The sequence below is a fragment of the Leiobunum rupestre genome, chromosome 10, assembly GCF_980474605.1.
Source record: "Leiobunum rupestre chromosome 10, qqLeiRupe1.1.hap1, whole genome shotgun sequence".
NCBI lineage: Eukaryota > Metazoa > Arthropoda > Arachnida > Opiliones > Sclerosomatidae > Leiobunum > Leiobunum rupestre.
This window is the reverse complement of record NC_143393.1, coordinates 25,816,578-25,840,787: the sequence shown is the minus strand read 5'-3', so window position 1 is coordinate 25,840,787 and position 24,210 is coordinate 25,816,578. Positions and strand designations below refer to the sequence as shown.

At 35.6% G+C, this 24,210-nt stretch overlaps 2 protein-coding genes and 4 long non-coding RNA genes across 9 annotated transcripts in view; 3 read left to right on the top strand and 3 right to left on the bottom strand.

The window, feature by feature from the left end:
* Positions 1-24,210, bottom strand: part of LOC149925208 (uncharacterized) — a 93,162-nt gene that overhangs the window by 61,193 nt on the left and 7,759 nt on the right. The gene's annotated exons all lie outside the window — the stretch shown is intronic.
* On the top strand, positions 219-18,905 carry LOC149925210 (uncharacterized). Of its 2 annotated transcripts, none has more exons than XR_016477065.1 (3): positions 219-275; positions 18,486-18,660; positions 18,744-18,905. It is a non-coding gene; the product is annotated as an uncharacterized LOC149925210 (long non-coding RNA). The 2 variants fall into 2 exon arrangements; XR_016477064.1 differs by lacking the exon at positions 219-275 and adding an exon at positions 18,109-18,156.
* Positions 943-1,444, bottom strand: LOC149925214 (uncharacterized). Its single transcript, XR_016477080.1, has 2 exons — positions 1,223-1,444; positions 943-1,142 (listed from the first exon to the last, which is right to left on the bottom strand). It is a non-coding gene; the product is annotated as an uncharacterized LOC149925214 (long non-coding RNA).
* On the top strand, positions 4,249-4,839 carry LOC149925213 (uncharacterized). Its single transcript, XR_016477063.1, has 2 exons — positions 4,249-4,332; positions 4,533-4,839. It is a non-coding gene; the product is annotated as an uncharacterized LOC149925213 (long non-coding RNA).
* On the top strand, positions 7,390-9,208 carry LOC149925212 (uncharacterized). Of its 2 annotated transcripts, XM_090160774.1 has the most exons (3): positions 7,390-7,508; positions 7,568-8,645; positions 8,727-9,208. In XM_090160774.1, exons 1-3 carry the CDS (start codon positions 7,446-7,448, stop codon positions 9,101-9,103), a joined length of 1,518 nt encoding a protein of 505 aa, XP_090016900.1. In that variant the 5' UTR covers positions 7,390-7,445; the 3' UTR covers positions 9,104-9,208. The 2 variants fall into 2 exon arrangements, with proteins under 2 accessions (XP_090016900.1, XP_090016899.1); XM_090160773.1 differs by having other exon boundaries at positions 7,568-9,208.
* LOC149925211 (uncharacterized) lies at positions 9,731-12,177 on the bottom strand. Of its 2 annotated transcripts, XM_090160712.1 has the most exons (4): positions 11,872-12,177; positions 11,415-11,793; positions 11,082-11,336; positions 9,731-10,633 (listed from the first exon to the last, which is right to left on the bottom strand). In XM_090160712.1, the coding sequence occupies exons 1-4, from the start codon at positions 12,072-12,074 to the stop codon at positions 9,941-9,943; spliced, it is 1,530 nt and encodes a 509-aa protein (XP_090016838.1). In that variant the 5' UTR covers positions 12,075-12,177; the 3' UTR covers positions 9,731-9,940. The 2 variants fall into 2 exon arrangements, with proteins under 2 accessions (XP_090016838.1, XP_090016837.1); XM_090160711.1 differs by having other exon boundaries at positions 11,082-11,793; positions 11,872-12,175.

The window sequence follows — 24,210 nt, the reverse complement described above, 5'->3', positions numbered from 1 at the left end:
TTGTTGGTGGTATCAGGGAAGGTATCCTTTTGAACAATAATTTAAAAAAAATAAAGAATATGATAGCAGTATAAGTAAGAATATTTATCGACGTACATAATAGCGTATTATGAACCATAAATTTTACATAATTTAAAAAAATATTAAATTATGATAGAAGAATACATTTTATTATTCCCGTCGTACATAACTCAACGTTTTTTTCCCGCAACATACACTCACGACTCTCACGACGACCCTAGAACATCGTCGCACTCCCGAAACCAACTTGCATCGTAAGTGACAAGTGTTATATTTTACAATATTTCCGACTTCTAAATTAACCTAAAACCAGAGTTTAAATCGCATTTGGCAAATATTTAATATAAATGGCATTCAAATAATAGCTACTACTTTATTATAAATAATATTTTCCACCGTAATTCGCCCATAGGCAATACGTATTATATACCGATCTATAGACAAATAAGGCTATTAATAGGGAAAAAGAAAAATTAAAATTGAAGTGAATTTTTTGTATTGTTATATGAAAAGTTTGTTCAACAAACTATATTTAATTATTTGTCGTTTACATTTGTAATGTTAGCTTTAGCTCAAAATATCGAAAGCTTATTTTTTCAAATAAATTTAATTTTATTTAAATGTTAAATTTAATTTTAAAACAATGGTACGAGCACTAAGAAAAATAGTTAATCCTCATAAAAAGTATAAAAAAATGATTGTTATTTTTTTCAGCATAAATATTTTTTTCAATTAATTTTCCCACTAATAAATATCGTTTGAAATTGGACCTGGTTGACGTGCTAAATTAAAGCTATCCCACTGCGGAACAACTTTGACTGTATTCGTTCTTGATTCAAATTTACAGAGACTCATTTGAATCAAAATCAATAACATTTAAAGAAGTGCTACTTTATGTATTTCAAAACATTATTTTAGAGTAAGTGGGTTAGTCATTTTTCGACACGAGATAGAAGTGGAAATATTTCAGGAACGTGTTCTATAATTACTCCAGGGCCGTGGTCGAGAAGGTTATTTTCCGTAATTGAATGGGTACCGATGTCCTCCGTAAAAAGGTCCAGGGAATATCCCTGGATTAAAATAAGGGCCACTGGGATACGGCTGCTGGTTTCCGTAGCCACCTGCACCGAAATCAGTTGAATTAATTTTCCACTCTACTAAAGAAATATTTTGGTGTTAAGAAAAAAGGAATCTCCGATACCGTGAGCGTTTCCGTAATGGTCGTTGTCGTTGCCAAAAAAGAATCTGCTTTCACTAACGTTCCCCGACTGTCCTGGATCCGGCCTGGCCAGCGTTTGTAGCTGCGGTCGGCAGAAAGCGCAGCGCAGAGAGACGCTGATGATGGTCACGTACACTAGGAACTTCATGCTTACGGGCTTTTGAGAAGCGAGAGTTAATTACAAAACGAGGTTTAATATCAATTTTGAAATGAGTAGGGGTTGATCAAATGTAATGTAACGATCCGCGTTCGTTGCTCCTTTATATAGTGTCCGTGCTTGGTTTGCCTTTTTTATCTTTTATGATTTATTTTGAGCAAATAGCTGTGGAATTTTTATAAGGGATTTTATCCGCCACGTGGGCCGTAGCTGCTCATTGCGCGCGCTTATGACGTCATAATATTCTGAAAAATATTATGACGTCATAATTTAAAAACCACGAGTACCATCGTTTGATTAAATTGCAATACATATTTTGTTCAATGACGCCAAAATACGACTTTGTTAATTTAAAGCCAAGGCTTATGAAAACTAAGCCATTTCAAATGAAAACTAACGCTTACTTTAACGAAAAATAATCAATTATTAAATCTGAACATAGAATTGACAATTACAAACCCTCGTTAATTTTCCTAAGCCTCATCTAAATCATGGAATATTCTGATTGAAAATGTCTACCAACAGAAGTTAGCGATACGGCGGCCATTTTGAGATAGTCGTCCTTATTTTTCTTGTCGAAACGGGCTATTGTAATCTATACAATGGTCGTAGAGTATTTTATTTCATATTTAAAAATTAAAATTTATAATTAATACTGCGGATAACATGATTTAACTATGCTTAATAAGATTGACTATGTTGAAACGATCCGTGGACATCATGGTCTATTTTTCCTCCGGCTCAAATGGACGATGAGGTGTTAACTGGACCGTGCCATTGAGAATACGTCGCGTGCCGTTAACTATTATATTCAAGCGGGAAAGCCCCCTAGTGTTGTGTGGCGCCTTCTTTAGCATAATCGAAGTCATAATTAATTAAATTTATTTTAAAATTGAAACCGACTATCTCGTACCTTAATAAGTTCTCTCCTCACTGGCTTAAAGGGTTTTCCCCCGAGTTCTTCGGTTTCCCCTTCCATAAAAACTTGTTGAGGTTAACGGTAATAGTTAGTGTAGGGAGCTGTTGGCTCGATCGCGTGGCATGCAGGGCTTGCCACCACCCTCCTACGCATTGTAACCCGGCCACCTGAATTAAAGGCTTCAAAAGTCGCTTGACGACTTAGGCCTAAGGTGGTGCCTTGGGTATTAGCCTGGCAGGTTAATTAAGAAACACCCGGACAAACACAACAAGTATGTCGTAAACGTTTCATATATTAGTTTGCATAAAAATCTAAATAAAATATTGATTACCAAACAAATTGACAAATCACTCACACGGCTTTGGCCCCGCCTACGAGGGGAAAATTCCCTTTGCGCGCTCCCCTGTCACGTTGTTGTTTGTTAAGTTAACATAGTGACGTCAAAAAAAAAACGGTCAGCCACATCGAGACGAAAATTTGCCACGATCAGCATTCCAAGTAGAGGTACGGATTCCTGCAAACGGCTATTGCAAACAATTTGAAAATGCAAATATTTTCTACACCCCTTTTCAAATCGATTTGTCCTTCAATCGCATTATGCACAACCCTTCTTATAAATAAATATTTATGAAAGATAAAATTATTTATTGATCAAAATATTTGTCTTTGAAAAAATGTTTGTATTTAATGGGAATGGCATTTTTAATATAGAAAAAATATTTATCATTTAAGGAACTATTTATTCCAAATAAAATATTTTTCATTTAAGGAACTATTTATTCCGAATAAAATATTTTTCATTTAAGGAACTATTTATTCCGAATAAAATATTTTTCATTTAAGGAACTATTTATTCCGAATAAAATATTTTTCATTTAAGGAACTATTTATTCCGAATAAAATATTTTTCATTTAAGGAACTATTTATTCCGAATAAAATATTTTTCATTTAAGGAACTATTTATTCCGAATAAAATATTTTTCATTTAAAGAACTATTTATTCCGAATAAAATTTTTTCATTTAAGGAACTATTTATTCCGAATAAAATATTTTTCATTTAAGGAACTATTTATTACGAATAAAAAAAATAATTTAAGGAACTATTTATTCCGAATAAAATATGTTTCATTGAAAAAAACTATTTATTCCGAATAACATATTTATTATTTAAGGAACTATTTATTCTGAATAAAACATTTTTCATTTAAGGAACTATTTATTCCGAATAAAACATTTTTCATTTGAGGAACTATATATATTCCGAATAAAATATAATGTATGGGGAAAAAAACAATTTATGCTGAATAAAAATGTTTCATTGAAAAAAACTATTTATGCTGATAAAAAAATTTTCATTAAAAATAAATATATTTACGGTGAATAAAAATGTTTCATTAAAAAAAAGAAATTCTGATGGAATAATATTTTTCATTATAAAATATTGTAACTTAAAATAAGTATTTTTCCACTACGTTTTCTGTAAAGTCGACACGTAATGTTGGATTTTGTATTAATTAAAAAGTTCCTCGAGGCATCAAAAATTGCCGCACTTCACGTCCTCGCGGCGGAGTATTGGTTCAGTTTTCAATTCATAATTTGTCCGAGTCTTGGTGACTGTCAAACCAGATTTAATCCACGTCACGCATGGTTTGAGTAGGGAAAGAGTTATAACAATAGGACGTGATTTTCGAACCAGCACGTGCGGATAACTTGATTCTTTGACGTTGGTCTGCAAACACTCGAAGCTCATTCGGCTGATTTTCCGCGAGTTGACGAAGACAGAAATATTTCAAAGGAGGTGGTGCAATCGCCGAAAAACGGCGTGGCCAACGTCATGATGGGGCTCTGTCTTCATTTCCAAGAACGAGCGAGACAGTGCGATGAGAATCGGCGATAAACCGGTCAAAGGCCGACTGATGTTGCTATAAAAAGGGGGCACCCGAATATTCGACCACCATTCAGCCAGTCTCAGTCTTCCAGTCCAGGAGTAACAGACCAAAAACCACCTCACATCGTAAGTACTGTTTTGTCTGCTATAAAGAAACGCTTAGATTTGAAATTTAAAACCAATCTTGAGTTTATCCTCTCATTAAATTTAAATTAAACTTGGAAAGTTAGCTTTTCAATATCGGATTTGAAAATAATAAAGACTGCCTCTTAATTAACATGATCTTCGCCTAATTTTAAAATTATTTTTTTTGTTGATTTTTAAAGATGAAATCCATCTTTGTTTTCGCTATCGTGGCCGCCGTGATGTCCTGCGCATTCTGCCGACCTCAAGACGGCCCCGGGGCCCCAGGAGCGGAAGGCAAGGAAGGACAGGACAGGTTCTTCTTCGGAGACCACGGAATCCAAATTGGCAACAGCAACGGAGGACGCCCCAGTGGCGGATACCCTTACCCCGGACAGTACCACGCCCAGCCTTACCCCTTCCCCGGCGCATTCCCCTGGGGTTAAACGTCATCACTCTGCCATCACCATCCATCCATTGTCATTAAATCAGTTGTACATGAATTATTTATACGCAATCCTGCCTTTATTATATTGGAAAATAAACATAATGATGAAACTAATTTTTTTGTGATTCCTGAAATTATACATACAAATTTGTTAATTTGGAAGCTTAATATTTTGTCGGGAAACTCTATTGCCAGCAGGTGCGTAGCGGATAGGGTTGTTTTGGGTTGCTCTCAGGTAGCGGTAGCGATAGCAATTTATCAGGATTAATTTAATTTAATTAGTTTTAATTTGCAACATAGTTTACCGTGGTGCATTTTCCAGCACATTATCTGGTGCCTACCGTGCCTTATCATAATAATAATATCTAATCAATTTACATCGGTCGGAAAATTCGGGAGGTAACCGGCGAGTCGCGTTCCGTCGAGTACAAAGTGGCAACGCGGCCTTGGTATTGAACACATTTCCTCCGGGGGGCTTCGCTAGTGAATTGTCTACTCACTATTCATTAACGAAACTTTTAATAAAAACAACAATTGGGCTAAATTATGTTAAAACTCCTCCTCGAAGACCTATCGGTCCGCGTTCTTTAAATTTGAATTTCAGGTACGAAAATGTATTTATGTATATTTCTTTTGTACACATTATACATTTACATGATATCCAGGAAATTAAGCAAAAATAACTCTATTAAAAATAAATGTAATCAAACTAAATGAAGACTGATGAATTGCAACCAGAACCCCAAGTATTGTTTTTACGAGCGCAATTATAAATCACTATTTAACAACAGCGATAGTAGCATGTAGAATAAGATAAAATAACAATTTTTTATTTCAGAGACTGCGTGCCAAATTGCGCGGGTGAATTTATTTAAGAATTAAACAGCGCGTGCGAACCAAAATACCACTTTGATCCTATATTATAGAAATATATATTTGAACGAGGTTTCACTTTTACATTTATAGTAATCGCTATATTAATCTTGTAATGGAAATAGAGAAAAGTGCTAAAAATTAAGTCAGACCATCATAAAAACAAGTGAGAATTCAATTCACATTTCAAATCTCTTTTAAAAATCACTTATCTCGGCATTTTTTACTTACTTCTGTACCACCGAAACCAGTTAATTTTAATTTCAATCACAGAAAATGTTCTGAAATGTACTTTCACCAATGAAACCACCCGGAACCAGCCGGAGAAATTCACATTAAAAGAATTAACTTAAAAAACAATTAGATTGCCGTATATTATAAATCCTTGCAAAGCCAGGAATCCTTCACGCAAACCCAACCCGGAGGTTAATAGCAAGGCTGTATTAAATGGCGTTGTGGGAATCCAAACCCAACCCGGAAGTTAAAAGCAAGGGCTCCTTTAAGGGGGGGGGGGGGCTGTTTGGGTTAAAAGCCACCCTCTGAAATAGACGGTAAAATAAATGTCGGTGGAATTTTAAACCGTCATTGCCACTTAAAAACTGGAAACTAGCCAATTGGTTGGTATTGGAGCATGCGCAGAGACCAATTTTTAACTGTCGCCGAGTAACAAATATCTAAATCGTGATTCTTCGTAGAGCACGTGGCGCCATCTAAATAAACTGACGGTTATGTTTCGGGAATAAAAGCTAGACAAAATGGTTGTTTAACTGTAAATTTACCTATAACTTGAATTCTTTAAATTAAAATACAAATTATTAACTGAGATCAATCGTAATAGACGTGAAAAACGGTTGAAATTATTTCAGTGACAATTAAAGTCGCGAAGCGGGGAAGCTGGCAGCCATGCTGTCACGAAACGTTTCCCCTTTTTTCGTACCCCCAAATTCAAAAACCCTTCAGAGGCTGGGAAGCCGTTGGAATTTATTTTACCGTCTATTGAATTAAAGTGATGCAAAAAAGTGGTTTAAAAACGGTACACAGTTCAAACCCGGATACGCCCTAAAGCGAACTGTGAAGGAAAATGAGGCAAGTTGCTATAACTCTTTTATATGTTCTACGGTTTCTTGTTGATGAATATTTCGCAAATTACATTTACCAAACTAGACGTTCGCGTGGGGTCCTTCCACATAATATATATATTTCATTAGACGGGGTAAAAAAATGTCCGATTTCAAACATTACCAGAAATCAGGGGCAGGGTCGTTCTATCCAATGGACACAATGGGCACTGTGCTCAGTTTGAAGGGGCCTACGAAGGTTCGAATGGGCCTACAAAAGTCTATGAGTATGAAAATATTACATTTAATAAATTTCTTCTAAGAAATAGGGCCTACAAAGGTCTTAGTGCCCAAGGCCTCGAAGATCTTAGTGCCAATGACACTCTACACCTATCCTCATATACCATACAGAATAGATGAACCGAAGGGGCGCACGCCATCAACTATAAATTTTAATTTTTATATTTGTCGAAAGATGGCGTTCACATCGTGGTCTGTGGTGATTGGTTAAAAATGCGTAACTTACGTCTCGATGTAAAAAAATATCTTCCCCAACCTTTTTCATGTTTTTAATTGTACAAACGTTTAATTGTCTATTTAGTGATGTTTCTACGTAAATACCACTAAATATATTCATGTATTTATTTATTTTAATCTTCAGTTATACTTAAATTGAACTTCTCTGTACTGTTAAAATAGACAAAACAAGAATCATTTTTTTCTCTTAAGCCTTAGTCATGAGATACTGTAGTGTTTTTATGTGTAAACAAAAAGGAAACATAGATAAAGTTGGAAAAAATGTAAGTAACTTTGGATTAAAATATATGATATGTCTCCTAAAAATGGATATTTGCTTTAGGTGTCTTATCATAAAGTACCATCAACTCAGACTCAAAGGAAAAAATGGTTGCAACTTATTCGGAGAAGAGACTATCTGTACAATTCTGTAGCAGGCATTCACGTTTGCTCGTTACATTTCAAAGATGATGATTTTGTAAAAAATGTAGCCAATAAAAAAGGGATACTAATGGATGGAGCTTTACCATCTTTATTTCCTTGGAAAGCTTTTGAAGAACAAGCACCTGCAATTGAGGACACAGAAGCTACAGCAATGGTAGTGGAAGAAGGTCAAATGGAGAACGAAGAAATAAACAACGTCGAAGAATCCTTGAAACCCACGATAGAAACCCTTCAAGCTGAAAAAATTGATCTTCAAAAGCAAGTAGAAGTCCTAAAGAAGCAAGTAGATGATTTAGTAGTTAAGAACAATCATTTTAAGCACAATTTAGAGAAGACCCAAAAAGAACTTAAAGAAGAAAAAGAAAAGAATTTATTTCTAGGAGATAAATTGAACAAAATGGCTTTTAGCATCGAATCAATTAAAGACAACGACGACAATATAAGTTTCTATACAGGGTTACCATCGTACAAGAAACTCATGGATTTATTTGACTATTTAAACCCAGGCCCAAACGGAGAAAATGTGATTATATGGAGGGGCAGGAATACCAAAGAAGATGGCACCTCTCCAGCTGGACGCCCTAGGAAATTATCAGTTATGGACCAATTTTTGATAGTTATGATGAGGTTAAGATTGGGTCTTATGGTTAAAGATTTGGCACATCGGTTTGGTGTTTCCGAAAGTGTGATAAGTTCTACGTGCATATCGTGGATTAACTTCATGTATTTACAACTGGGCCAAATGAATATTTGGTCAGATCGAAAAGACATTGATAAACACATGCCGGAAGTGTTTAAAGTTAAATACCCTTCTACACGGTGCGTAATTGACGCAACGGAAATAAAATGCGAAGTTTCAAAATCTATGGTTTTGCAAACGGCTACTTATTCCAACTATAAATCGACGAACACGTACAAAGGTTTAATTGGAATAAATCCAAATGGCTACGTCACTTTTGTGTCTGCGCTACACACTGGTAACATTTCTGACAAAGAACTGACTAGGAAAAGTGGTTTTTTAGGATTAGAATTTAACGAAAATGATTCAATTATGGCAGATAAAGGGTTTCTCATCGAGGATTTGCTAAAAGAACTACCTGTGAAGGTTTTTTTAAACATACCCGCCTTTTTAAAGGAGAAAAGTCAATTTTCAAAAGAAGAAATAATTGAATGTCAAAATATTGCAAAAGTTAGGATTCATGTGGAACGTCGTATAAATAAAATTAAGCGATTTCATATTTTTGACAGGCCAATTCCTATAACATTAGCTCCTATGATCAATCAAATTTGGACTGTGGTAGTACTTTTAACCAATTTCCAAAATCCGATATTGAAGTGCGAAGAAGACGAAGCTACTGACTCGTTAATTGACTTGGATGAATTTAACAAGTTATTGGCAATTAGCGAAGATGGCGATGAAGAGAATTGGATGTAATTTAAAAACATGACAACCTAATGTAAATTTTAATTTTAATTTTTTCATTAGAATGTAAACCAGATCAAAATACATTGTGTTTAATAGGTTTTAAATTAAATTTCTTAAGAGGCAAAAATACATTTGCACTGATTTCACTCATTTTCATTAGTTTTAAACTGTAAATAAGTCAATTATCTATTTTTACTATGAGATCTTTTAAGGAAAGTTGTACTTTTACATACTTACTCATATTTGAAATATATCTAATATATTCTAAAACCATAATTAAAATTCATTCTTATAAACAAATTTGGGGAAATTAAATTTTTACAGAAATAAAATATCTCACTAAATTGACTTAAATATGAAAGGAACTAATTTTTAATACCCTGTTTAAGGCAAGTTGTACTTTTACCTACTCATAAAATCTCACTAAATTGACTTGAGTATGAAAGGAACTAATTTTTAATACCCTGTTTAAGGCAAGTTGTACTTTTACCTACTCATAAAATCTCACTAAATCGACTTAAATATGAAAGGAACTAATTTTTAATACCCTGTTTAAGGCAAGTTGTACTTTTACCTACTCATAAAATCTCACTAAATTGACTTGAGTATGAAAGGAACTAATTTTTAATACCCTGTTTAAGGCAAGTTGTACTTTTACCTACTCATAAAATCTCACTAAATTGACTTGAGTATGAAAGGAACTAATTTTTAATACCCTGTTTAAGAAATGTTGTACTTTTACGTACTAATATTTAAAATATATAATTATATTCTAAAACCCTAAAATTAAAATTCATTCTAATAAACAAATTTGGGGAAATTAAATTATAAAGAATAAAATATCACTTATTTTCTTTGAGATTCAGCAAGAGCTGGGAGCATAAAGTTGAAGTAAAATTCCTCAAGCTTAATGATCATATCATTCCACTTGTTTTCATTTAATCTAATTCTCTCTATTATTAAACCCTTTTCAAAGTAGACCACGAAGTCACACCAACTAAAGCCTGTCAATCCCATTTGTGCTGTAACTTGATAATGATATGGGTGAGATGTTTTGAGCTGTGGCGAACCATCAACTAATTTCATATATGACTTTGGGTCATTTATTGCCTCCGACGGTTTCATGTCTTTCATGGTATAGGCCGACTTAATTTCTAAAAGACCAAAAGACTGAACTTCTTTTGGGTCGAACACTATGCCATCTGGCGTAGTCCCTAACCAAAACATTTCTGGAGAGATAATTAATCCATTCAACTTCACTTCAACTTTATGTCCAAGCTCATGCATATGTTTTATGTACTCTAGCCTTGCCACAGATTCCATTTTTTTACCATAGTTCACAGCTCTTATGTGGCCAATGTCCGAAGGAAAAATAACATTTTCTATACCTAGCTTTGACCACTCCTTCCGCTTAGGCCGACAGACAGAGGCGAATGAAGACGAGCAAAGACGGTTCTTTCTCATATTCTTCCATTCATCGGATTGATCTACAGTTTTTCTCTCCACTTCTGCACATTCCTTCTGGGTTAGCGTGATATTCTGTAATTTGATGATAGTCAGTATTTTTATATTATACTAGATATTAGCAGAAGTAAATGAACCAAAGTTATCAAACCGAGCATGAAAATGGGAGGCATTTTCCTTATGGATTTATCTTAATCACTTAGCTTATGTCTAGTGCTATCTAGCGCGTACGTATTTTCAAAAAATCATTTTATTCCGTAGTAAAATCACTTGTTTGTCATAAATAATAATACATTACCTGACTCAGCTAGTTTAAATAATAGAATACATAAGAAATTGTAGATGGCCTCACCAAATAAAATTTACTATATTGTGGTAATTTTAGGGTAAATTGGGATACGCGAAACACAATATTGAAATTTTAGATTGAGCGCATAAGGAAAATGCATCCAGTATGGGAAATATAGGAGACTGATAACTTCGGTTCATTTACTTCTGATATTAGAGTTTAAGCTTCACCTACTTTAAATAATTCCGATTGAACTTCATTCAAAGGGAACACACAACTCATTGATTTGTAATGATCAATATGATTGACAAATGTTGGAATCTGAACTGATGAGATATATTTATTCCGCGAATCCCGAAATTGTGGTGCATACTTGGTTAGATTGTGGATAAGATCTGCTGAACTATCTACGTTTGTCAGTTGATAGGTTAGAGGTGAACCATTTGATGCACAGCCAAGCTTTGTTTCTTTCCACCCTTTCGTATTTGGCTGTGGAATCAATTTCATGAAGTCAAACTTCATTGCCATCTTGGAGACTTCTTCCTCCATTTCTATCTTAGTTCTTACATTTCGGCGAGCTTCGTACGTCTTTGAACACATTTCTTTAGCGGAGCCATTCTCCTTTGGTGACTGGAAATTTACATCTAAAAGACACAACGGTCTTATCTTATCCCCTCTTTTCCTATTCCAGCGTTGCGGCATTTCCGTACAAGAAACTGGGGTATTTTCAACATCATCTCGTGACCTTGCAGATGTTTGAAGATGTAGCAATAGTCTTAACATAGCTATTAAATGGTTACATGTTCCCGTAGTTCCATACGGGCATTCACAATAACCATCCAGTATAATTCCTTCTACATGCAATGCAGTTACTACCGTATAAGGATCTAGCCTTGATTTTTGGCTTCGGAAGCATTTTCCTTTTACGTAGATAATGCATTTGTCTCTGTTAAAAGAAGAAAATAATAAAATGTTTGAACCTAAAATTATTAAGGTAAACCTAAATATGAAGTCCGAGGCTTACCTATCGGTGAACGTCATTATGGTTTTCCTTTCTACGTATTCTTCAATAAAGAAGTTATAACTTCTTTTCAAATGATCTTGCGTATTGTTCCGGGATTTATAATACTCTTGAATATCATTTTCACTAAATTTTGGTATGTTCGATAACGAATGTACATAACCTACGATCGGAAAAATTAAACCATCCGGAACTCCAGCCGCCATAGTTTTCTGTGAAAACTTAAAGGACTCGCGATTGGTTTAAACGAAAATTGATATGAACGCCATCTGTTACCCATCTCTTGCTAAAAGTTTTTATAGTTAATGAAATTTCGCCCCTGTGAAAGGTTCTTTGCCTCTGGCAAATGAAGATAGGTGTCTTATTTATTACTTCTGGCCATACATGGCTGCGATAAGTAAGTGCATGGTAAGTGCAACACTTAAGAATAACTTCTGGCCATACGCGGCTGTGCAGTCAACATATTATTACTTCGTCACACTTATTTAGCATAGTTTGGTTTATATGTTTCCCCCCCCATTAATTTAGCTCTCAAACACCTCATAACTACACGAGTTACGTTACACGGTTTTAGCTCGCAAACACCTCATAACTACACGAGTTACGTTACATGGTTTTAGCTCGCAAACACCTCATAACTACACGAGTTACGTGACATGGTTTTAGCTCTCAAACACCTCATAACTACACGAGTTACGTGACATGGTTTTAGCTCTCAAACACCTCATAACTACACGAGTTACGTTACATGGTTTTAGCTCGCAAACACCTCATAACTACACGAGTTACGTTACACGGTTTTAGCTCGCAAACACCTCATAACTACACGAGTTACGTGACATGATTTTAGCTCGCAAACACCTCATAAATACTCGAATTACGTTACACGGTTTTAGCTCGCAAACACCTCATAACTACACGAGTTACGTGACATGGTTTTAGCTCGCAAACACCTCATAACTACGCGAATTACGTTACACGGTTTTAGCTCGAAAACACCTCATAACTACACGAGTTACGTTACATGGTTTTAGTCCTCAAACACGCGAACGGCGCTCGGATTCCAAACGCATTCCTGTGGGAGCGGCGGCGGCGTCGGTGGCGGAGTTGCCAGATTAATTTTGAAGATCCCGTACACTCAAAAACACCTAAATTGGGAAACTCGGTCGAACTAAAATTGTTCTCTCTACGATACAGCCCAATTCCAATCCAAGGAAATCCCTGTTATCTGATGATTAAAGCAATGAAGGCACTTTAGCCTTTGTTGGTGGTATCAGGGAAGGTATCCATTTGAACAATAATTTTAAAAAAATAAAGAATATGATAGCAGTATAAGTAAGAATATTTATCGACGTACATAATAGCGTATTATGAACCATAAATTTTACATAATTTTGAAAAATATTAAATTATGATAGAAGAATACATTTTATTATTCCCGTCGTACATAACTCAACGTTTTTTCCCGCAATAGCGTTCCCAAAAGTAGCCCAAAATTATGAGATTCTGATAGAAGTAAACATTATTTAATCGTCGTTGTACAGTGCTCAACGATGCTGTCAGCGTTCCAACCCCACTTCCAATATTTCTTGCTTTGGGGGCATGAAATAACAAGTCGGCCCAGGCCGTAATATTAGTTCCACATCAGTGTATTCGAATGGGCAAAGCCATACACCCTTAGTAGACACAGGTAGGCAAACTAATACAAAGCTTTTGAGGCTTTGTGATTTCTTATCGTTGGATATATAAATTGCCACCCTAAGTGAAAGGGTGGATGCCGCCCACCATCAGGAGACCCGGGTGGGCAAACTAATATAAAAACTGTTGAGCCCATGTGATTTCCTATAGTTAGATATACTATTTACCATCCTATGTTAAAGAGAGGCCACCGCCCACCATCAGGATACACGGGTGGGCAAACCAATTCATAAGCTGTTGAGGTCATTTATTGACTTAACTTGAAAGGTAATTTGACAAAAAGCTATATTTTAAATTTCGATCTATTTGTGGTAGAGCTATAAACGGGTAGTCTTTACGTGAACTTGTGAGTTAATATACCTAAGTTTTGCGAATGGTATACGGCAAAGATTATAGAAATAAAAATTTACCTTCATAGATATAAAACTACATATGCCCGAATGCCCCTAGTTTTTGGATGAGTATGGGAGTCCAATAATTAATAATGGCGGTACGTAAGTGTGTGAAGGGAAATAGAGTCTTCAATGCTTTAACTTTTTAAGCGTACGCGTGTTCTTAATAATATAATACCTTCTCCCGATAGTGACTTCAATTTATAATTGTTTCTCTATGGTTCTATTGCTTTTATTACCCAAAAGGAAGTTCGTCAGTGTGGATTGAACTCGTAGTTTGTCTTGAACCTTTTGTTTGGTGTAACGAGTGATGAAGTTTTTTAATGTCTCTTGTTGATTTATTTAAATAAGAAAATAAGTATCTCATTGTGGGGCTTTTAGAGCATTTAAAAGTACATATGGGGAAGAGGGCATTTAAAATTTTCGAGCTCGTTTATTCGAGTACTCACTTTCGAGCGAGGCATCTTAAGCGAGTATGCCCACCTACCACTGCTCTCCACCCGAACATTTAAAATTTCCAAGCTCGTTTATTCGAGTACTCACTTTCGAGCGAGGCATCTTAAGCGAGTGTGCCCACCTACCACTGCTCACCACCCGAACATTTAAAATTTTCGAGCTCGTTTATTCGAGTACTCACTTTCGAGCGAGGCATCTTAAGCGAGTGTGCCCACCACCCACCACCCACCACCCGACGCGAAGTTTGAGGTTCACTTGACCTTAAACTCCGAAAATATACGAAAAATAAGGCGTAAAAACGGACTAGAATTTCGACAACTTAACTAGCCAACTCCCCCCGCGTCGCTAAAACTGACGAGAATACAGTAGAAGTTCCGAACAAATTTTGGTAAGCTTCCAGTGGCCGAGAGCGTAAAGGCGTCAATAATCGGAGTTTTTGCCTAAACTGCAAATTATTTTCGCAGCGCCATCTGCCGTGTCGTTGCTTTCCACACAAACAAACAAACAAACAAACAAACAAACACACAACACTTAACGACAATCCGTCCATAGCAATAGTCCCACTTCGATATATATATATATATATCGATGTGGAACTAAAAAGGTGTACCAGCAGGCGAAATTCGCGCTACGGCGGCCATTTTAGATTTTAAAACTGATTTTTCTCGATTATTTACTGTACGAAACGAGATGGGCTATTTTAGTCCTAAAAAAGTCAAAGGGCATTAAATTAAATATTTAAAAATGTATATGCTATCAGTACCGTCTGGTACCGTGGTTATTTTATATGAAAATCCGGAAATTTTTTAATTTTAAATTAGGAAAATGGTACTTTTAATTTAAATGTTAGATTTTGCAATACATTTCTTAATAAGAGCATTGCTTAATGTTGATCATATGACATTTCGTGATTAAACGCAAGATTTGGATGCCATCTATCGTAGTGCCTTGGGTATTAGCCTAGCTGATTATTATTATATCAATAATATATTTAGTTAGGCTTAATAGGAATGACTAGGTTGGGACGATTCGCGCCATTTAACCTGGTCACCTCATTTAAAGTCTTAAGAAATCGCTAGATGACTTGAGCCTAGGGTGGTGCCTTGGTATTAGCCAAGTAATGATATTTAGCTAATATAACCAGTCCACCTATTGTTTGCATTGTATAGGTTTTTGTTTTGGCTTTGGAAATGCCACAAAATCTACATGTAAATAACGAGAATCGCTATTAAATTTAGGAAAAACGCAATGTTTTACTTTACCCATCTTACTCAAGTTAAAATGATAAATAACCGCTACGTATATTTTGAAATTTCAACCGTTACTATAATTCCAAATTTATTTAGACACCAATAGATGGCGCCCAAGAAACCGGAAATACTGCTGGAGGTTGCCCCCAATTGTTTTCATCCGCTTTTACTCCCCCCTCTAAATTGGCCGCTTGTTATTTCTAGTAGATGTTGGATTTAGTACGCGCGAAGGTACGGCAGTCATGTCCTGGATTTATCATTACTTGGCCCATGGTATTAGCCTCGCAAATTTTATTTTTGACAACATGGTCTATTTTTCTTCCGACGCGAGTAAACGATGGGGTGTTAACTGGACCGTGCCATCTAGGAGCAACAAACACAAGGAGAACGCAGCTAGCCTTTAAACACGCTAACGAAGCGTTGTGTACGAATTTCATTGGACGAGCGTCACGAGCCTTTACGCTGAACGTTTTACGGCCGGGGGGAAGACAGTTTCCGAATTTTCCCCTTCCGACGGCAGCAGGCGTTAAAGCGTCTAGCCAATAAAAAACGTACACAAGAAAATCCACGACTTTTGACGGGTTGCGTTCTCCTTGTGTGGGGTCATGGAAGACTTATTCTTCCATGGTGGGGTGTTGTGTTTGTTGCTCCTAGGTGCCATTGTGAATGCGTGCCGTTGTCAGACCTTGGAGGAGAGAAGTATTCTGGAGTTAAAAAGTCGGGCGCCACCTGCGGCTTTGCAAAATTCCCATCATGCACTTTTTGGTCGGACGTCATCAAGCCAGAATGATGGCAGATAAAGCTGACGTCCGACCAAAAACCAGGGTAGTCTGGGTAATTCTAACAGCCATAGGCGGGAAAGGACGTTCTTATTACCGCTATGGGATTTTCCACTCCAGAATACTTCCCTCCTCCAAGATCAGACTTGTAAAAAGCGGCAGTCCACGCGTCAAAAACCCCCGAAAAAATGACGGGACTCCCTCAAATTATATCGTTAGCTGTGTAAAAAGAGGGAAAATTTCGAGAGTTAAATAAAAAGTTCCATTATTTTTCTCTTTGAGGAATCTGTATAGTGTACTATTTCAGCTCTCCGAATATTAGTCGGAGTCCCCACGGAGCTAGAGCTCCCCTATTTACTTATCAGTGAGGCCATAAGTTAATAAGTTAAAGGTATCATTAACTTATGGTGAGGCCTATAGAAATTGACAATGACCAAAAATTTGGAAAACTTGGGCCTACCAGAGAAAAACCTCTTAAACAGGTGTGGCCCGTGTGAGGAATAATTTCCATACTTCGTTAGTCTTAGACTAATGAAGTATGGAAATTATTAGTCCATAATTAATAGTCTATCTCTGTATTCCATTAGGCACAGTAATTGTAACAGTGCCATTGAAGACCAAAATTTTGCTTTATTAAAATGAATAAAGGTAGAAAAAAAATTAAGCTCTATGGGTTTGGAATGAAGACTTTCATGGGTAAATTAATTGTGATAATATTTACGAGCATTTTAATTTACCCGATCACGGTCATATATGAAAATAAGTAAACTTTGATGCTGTTGTTCGATTACTGACTGTCTCTTTTATAATTACAATAAAAAATTTATATGCTTTGCCTGGTTATTTGCCATTTATTTTTGAATATAATATGGAGGAATAAAGATAGATTAAAGAACATATAAATTTAAACGAGGGGGGGAGAAAGAGGGAAGAGTCCTGGATTCGTCGAAAAAAAATCGGTGGAGGGGTCCGGGTCCCGTGGACTCTCTTAAAAATATGCACTATTTAACTCTGGCCGTTATTCGTTAGAAGCAGGACAGCCCCAGTGTTGTGTGGCGCCATCTTCAGCATAGTCGGAGTAATTATGTTTCTCATTATCGCAAATTTTTATAAAAATTGATCAATCAAGGTTAAGATCAGCACAGAGCTTCCTAGTATCAAAATATTCCCAAGGACGAAAATAAATTATAATATCCTGCTATCGTAGTCATTTTAGTTGAAAATCTAGGAAATTCGCCGAAAGATAAAAAAAACTTTCAAAAATTAATTTGTGATGTAATTACTTTTTACCAAGTGGGCGAAAGCCCGACCAATATGTAAGAGCAAAAGTCTAAAACATTGTTCAACAATATTATATACACATATTGTATGAGGCATTCAAGCGGAAAAAAAATTTGCTACTAAAGCTCATCGCACTAGCCGCTCCAAATCAAAGACACCCCTCCTGAACTTTGACCGTTCCCATCCCGATAATATGACGTGCACACGAAATAAATCACGCGCATCGTTTGGAAACCGGTTTGACTACGGGAAAAGCCGAGAAACGGCAACATATTACTGCAGGGTTATTTTCCAATACTTCTCAGAAGATAACTGGATAAGCTGACAAGTGGAAATGGTATAAATAGTGGGAGCTTTCCAAATCTATCATCACTCACGACTCTGACGAAGATCCTTTAGTACCTCGTCGCACTCCCGAAACCAACTTGCATCGTAAGTGTTCAATTTTACAATATTTTCGACTTCTAAATTAACCCAAAACCATAGATTAAATCGCATTTGGTAAATAATTAATATAAATAACGTGAAAATTAATAGCTACTACTTTATTAGAAATAATATTTTCCACCGTAGCACCGGCTTCACAATTACATCCTGCCCTATCTTTATAATTGTTTATTTACTATTTTCAATTTTATTTATTGCTATTATGCATTGTTGTTTATCCTTCTTATTATTGTATCTTGTCATCTGGGCGCAATAAGTGGTATTTACTTTCTTTCCAGATATTGAAACATTATTATTATTATTTTTTCCTAAAGATGAAATCAGTCTTCGTTTTCGCTATTGTCGTCGCTTTGATGTCCTGCGCTTTGTGCCGACCCCAGGACGGCCCTGGAGCCCCCGCCCCGGGAGAACCAGGCAAGGAAGGACAGGACAGATTCTTCTTCGGAAATCACGGACTTCACCTCGGAAACAGCAACGGAGGAGGAGGAGGTCAGATAAATTCTTAATTAATATATTCACCACAAAATTATTTAGTGAAGCATATTAATTTGTTTTTCTTGATTATTCCGCAGGTTACAATGGCGGTGGATTTCCCTTTCCCCAATTCGGCGGGTTCCCTTGGGGAAAATGAGCTCTTCAAAGAAGTCACCTTTCCTTCGTGATTTTATTTAAATTCATGGCAATCAAATGTTATATTTATAATCATCGGCACATTTTTAAAAGTTGAAATAAAAAAGATAAAACGATGAATATTTTTTGTTATTCTTCACTTACAATCAGTCAATCACAATCGCGGCCTTTAAAACCTTGATATAAACAATCTTTTATATTTACCCATTTATAAATTTTCTTTGTATCTTTTTTCATGCACAAATTTTAAAATACTCCAATTAAAGATACATTTCAAAACCGTGACATTATTAAGATTAAATACAATATGAGAACCACCTGAAATATATTTTTTATTGAAATTACAAAAAAAAAGATTATAGTAACACTTATAGCAACGTAAGTATTGGAGCATTCATAAGTGAAACATGATTATCAGATAACATTTGTGTTACCTGATAAAAGGAAATTAATATCACATATCAAACTATCTGCACTTACGTTTGGATATTATCCGATCAGTTGATACGGTTTAAAATATAAATATTTTGTTGACACCCGATATAAATCCGACAAGCAGTCTAAGCAGGTTTCAGATGTCTCAAAACTTTCGATTATAAATATTACTGTTTATTAGTGTCTTGGACCAACTGTTTTTTTTATATTGATAAGGGTCTTGAACCAAATTGTTCTGTAAATATATTGTGGATTTATTCAATAATAATCTAGTCGTGTATGATTTAGTTAAGTGTGTTATAATTATTTAAAGGTATTATTATTGGTTCAGTGCATTAATTATTTATTATAAAACGAAAAAGGAACTAGCCCAAAATGCAGGTGGTCAGTTGTAAAATAGAGAGGCACGGTGGAAAATTTCCAACCCATCTACGTCACAAGAAAACGCCAGGAAGCGTAGTGTGCCCCGCTAATTTCTGCAGTTTTTAGTCTTGCTTGACTCCTGTGACCGACACAGTTGCCGCCGCTTTAACCAAGGCCTATTATCAATTGAATATAAAATGAATCAATATCTTTAAAAAAAATGCTTATTTAAAACCGAGGGGCTAACCACTCTTAGAAAGTCTGTACACCGGATTACGCTTAGATTAGCACTGCCAAAGGCAGGGACTTCAAAGGTTACGCGTAATCCCATTAGTACAGTCAAAGGTACGGCTCTGTACACCGATTACGCGGAGTGATCAGCCCCTCGTTTAAAACTTTCAATTTTTAGATACCTGTTGAATAAGTAAGAGGGTCTTACTTATTCAACGGGTATTCAATCATCATAGGTTCGTCTCTTAATATGTTAAAGCGCCTATAGATGGCACTTGCATGGAAGTGGTTGATTGTATTTCTGTGGAATGCATCTCAGATTCTCAGTGTTTATTCCAAGTTAAATATTTTATATTTTATTGATTTAAGCAAAAAATAGTATCAATACGATAAGTCAGACTTTTATTATTGTTTCAGTATTACTTTCTATAAATTGAAAGTTTTAAATAAGTATTTTTTAAGATATTGATTATTTATATTCAAGTGATAATAAGCCTTAGTTAAAGTCATTATGGGAAACGTTTGTTGTGTGCTGGGTTGCAAGCAGCGGATGCCATCAAAAATTGTAAGACTATTACAACTTCAATTTAATAATTAAAATTGCTAAGTCATGAATTTTAATAAAGGTGTCATATCTTAAAGTACCCAAAGACCAGGTAACAAGACAATTTTGGCTCAAGCGAATAAGGCGTCGCGATTATATTTACTCTCCAAACGTGACAAACATTTTTGTTTGTTCTCACCATTTTAAAACCTCTGATTATGTCATGTCGAGTTAATGAAAAAAAGCTGTTAAAAGATGGTGATGTACCTAGCGTATTTGACTGGGATTTTATCCATGGAAATGCTGTAGCAGTAAACTCGGAAGAGGGAAATACTGTTTCACCTAGGGTTGTTAATTTTCCGGAAAAATAAAAAATTTAAACATAAATTACTTTTCAAGGGTTTTTAATGTTTTAAACTTTTTATCGATTTAAAATGACTAATATCAGTAAACATACTACAAAACATTAATAGTGTTACATTTCAACCAGTTTAAACTAGTCTATAGGTTTAGTTTTACTTTTAGATTAGAAAAAATGAGGTGAAAAGGCCGCTTTATTTAAATTTGGCTTACATTTAATTTACCCAAAAAAGAAATTAATTTGCCCAAAAAATATGGTTGAATTTAAAAAAGTATAAAGTAGCCCAAACTTTGTACAAGGTAGACCAAATATAAAAATTGAATTATACCAAATAAAAAATGAGACGTACCAAATGAATGAAAGCGCTCATTATAGAAACCATTGCGAACGAGTAATGATGTTACAAAACCTATGTTATATTTCCGATCTAAAGCTTTTGACTGAAGCTTATATGTATGTGAAATCCAGCCCACAAATTAAATACAAAACTTTGGGAACTAATTTTATTAATTCTTGTGGAAGTTCAGCTCTAAAAGAAACTGACATAAACAGGTACTTACATCAACGGGAAAACTTGAACTGGAGGACCTTTGGGTCGTTTGTTAACTATCTAAAGCGTTTGTGGTTAGTAACATTTCAAGATAACGACTGGGAACACGCAACTTGCACCTGTCCTTTGTATCTAAAACAATATATATGTAAGCATATTCTGGGGGTAGCGATTATTAACAAAATGTTGATCATACCAAATGAGGCGAAAGCCATTTTAATTGGTCACAAGCGGAAAAGAGGTAGGCCAGCTAATGCCACACGAGCACTTTTAAGACAATGACCAAAAATGTAATTTTTACAATGCCAATAAATACGACTTTATTATTTTAGGTACTTTTCATTTATTTTCTTTGGGCTACCTTGTACAAGTTTGGGCTATTTCATACTTTTTTAAATTCAACCATATTTTTTGGGCAAATTAATTTCTTTTTGGGTAGATTAATATTAAGTGTTTAAATTTGCAAACAATATATTAGACAAATCATGGAATGAAAACGTTTTTAATATTTTTCGGAAAAATACGGAAAATTTTCCGGAAAAAAGGCCTTGGTAATTTTCCGACTTACAACACTAGACTTTCACCAAAACAACCAAGTGTATCTCTAGAGAAGCCGAAAACTTTTCCAAACTTTACCACAGATGAAAACATCATTGTATAAGACATTTTAAATGAAATGATTAGAAAGTTAAACATAAACGACCATCAGCAGAAAGAACTTGTAATTGAAGAGGCAGTTATAGAAATACCATCCGAGTCGTGTTGCACTTGTTTGGAAAACATTGAAGATCTAAAATCTTAAATTGAGATACTAAAACATAAACTGGATGTTGCGAATCAAAAACTTAGGCAAGCTGAAATTACGCTTAAAGATGAAACCAGGAAACGAGAGCTCGATGAAAAACAATTAAAGTTTCAAAGCTTAGTATTGACAATATTAAAGATAGCGATGATGATATATTATTCTACACGGGCTTGCACTATTAGAATTTCTTAATCCGGGGGAAAATGGTGAAAATGTTATTTTTTGGAGGAGTGGAAAAGACAACCAAGGCGTTCCCACTAAAGTATCTCCGGCTGGGCATCCTAGAAAGTTGGATGTATAAGAGATGGTTGTGTAATTTTTTTAAAATTAGTTTGCGTATGAGTGCTCCACATGTTTGAACACACATTTGGTTCCTGTCCTTTAAAATTATTTTTGACCATTATTTTGAATTATCGACTAAGGCTATTAATATATTATTAGGGGAATTTATTTTAAATTCTAAAATTAATAAATCTTCATTTGTTTGCTTCCAAATAGATAAGGCAAAGCGAGCAAAGCAGACGACTTTTACACATGCTTTAAAAATCGTGACGTCACGGTTTGTTTACATCGACTCTCTTTGCGTGAAACGTATCCGCTGAGACGTGGGACGTTTCGCGGCGAAGTTTTCAATTCAGTGACTCGTCCTGTATATTGAATGTCCGTGGGCTAACTAACTACAGGCCCGGACTGGCCCGGGCGGCTAACCGGCGATCGCCGGTCAGATCGGGGCCAACTCTAATTGGGGGCCAAAGAGGAAAAATTTAGTATTAATGGGAAATGGGGCCCACACGATTACATAGCCGGTGGGGCCAACTACTAGCCAGTCCGGCCCTGACTAACTAACAACGCAAAAAACGCCAACGAATTTTAATTTAAATCTAAATATTTATTTTCAAACCAACCAACTTCCCTCTTACAAATTCAATTTGATTCACAAAATGATATCTGACAAAAGATAAGCTAGAAAATGTTTTCGGAAAAAGCGGTTCTTAAAAACCAATTTAAAAAAAGTTTAGGGACAAAAAAAAACCACAAAAATCAATGATTTTCTCGTTCCTAAAGTAACCCAGTTTGGGCGGGAAACCGGCCATCAGGCAGCTCTGCCCGCACCTGTCCTCTCCTATTCTCGTAATGTACTCCCCACTCCCCCCTCGCTGCCTATATATCTCTCTCTCTGAACGGCTAATGAAATATGCCGCTCCCTCGCTCTATGCCGTTACAAGTCAACGGCGGTGGCGACGGCGGCGGCAACTGTGTCGGTCACAGGAGTCAAGACTAAAAACTGCAGAAATTAGCCGGGCACACTACACTTCCTGGGTTTTTCTTGTGACGTAGATGGGTTGGAAATTTTCCACCGTGCCTCTCTATTTTACAACTGACCAGTGACCACCTGCATTTTGGGCTAGTTCCTTTTTCGTTATATCACCAATCAATACACATTAAATACAAATTAATGCACTGAACCTATAAATAATTATAACACACTTAACTAAATCATACACGACTAGATTATTATTGAATAAATCCACAATATATTTACAGAACAATTTGGTTCAATCAATATAAAAAAAACCGTTGGTCCAAGACACTAATAAAATTTTCATTTGGCGGAAATATTTTACAGCGGTGAATAACGGAGATTTTTCATTGGCGAAAAAAGAAAAGGATTCTTGGTAAAGATCCGCTGCGAAAATGGCGTCAGTGGCTTTGATTTACAGATACTACACTTTGATCTTTGCGAAAAGATATTTCTTAGATTTCTGAAGATAATCAATTAATCCGAGCAGGTTTATCTTTCTCCTCGCAAAGTAATGCGATCTATTATTGTATCTGATTCACTGCCGACCAGTACTGATCTGCTTTAATAATTGACGCCAGATTTAGTTAGCTGGACAGTTATCTGACATTAGGTTTCCTAAAAAGAAAGGAAAATAAACAGTAATATTTAAAATCGAAAGTTTTGAGACATCTGAAACCTGCTTAGACTGCTTGTCGGATTTATTTCGTGTGTCAACAAAATATTTATATTTTTATTTCGTTATGTTTCACTTATGAATGCTCCAATACTTACGTTACTGTAATCGTTTTTTTGTAATTTCAATAAAAAATATATTTCA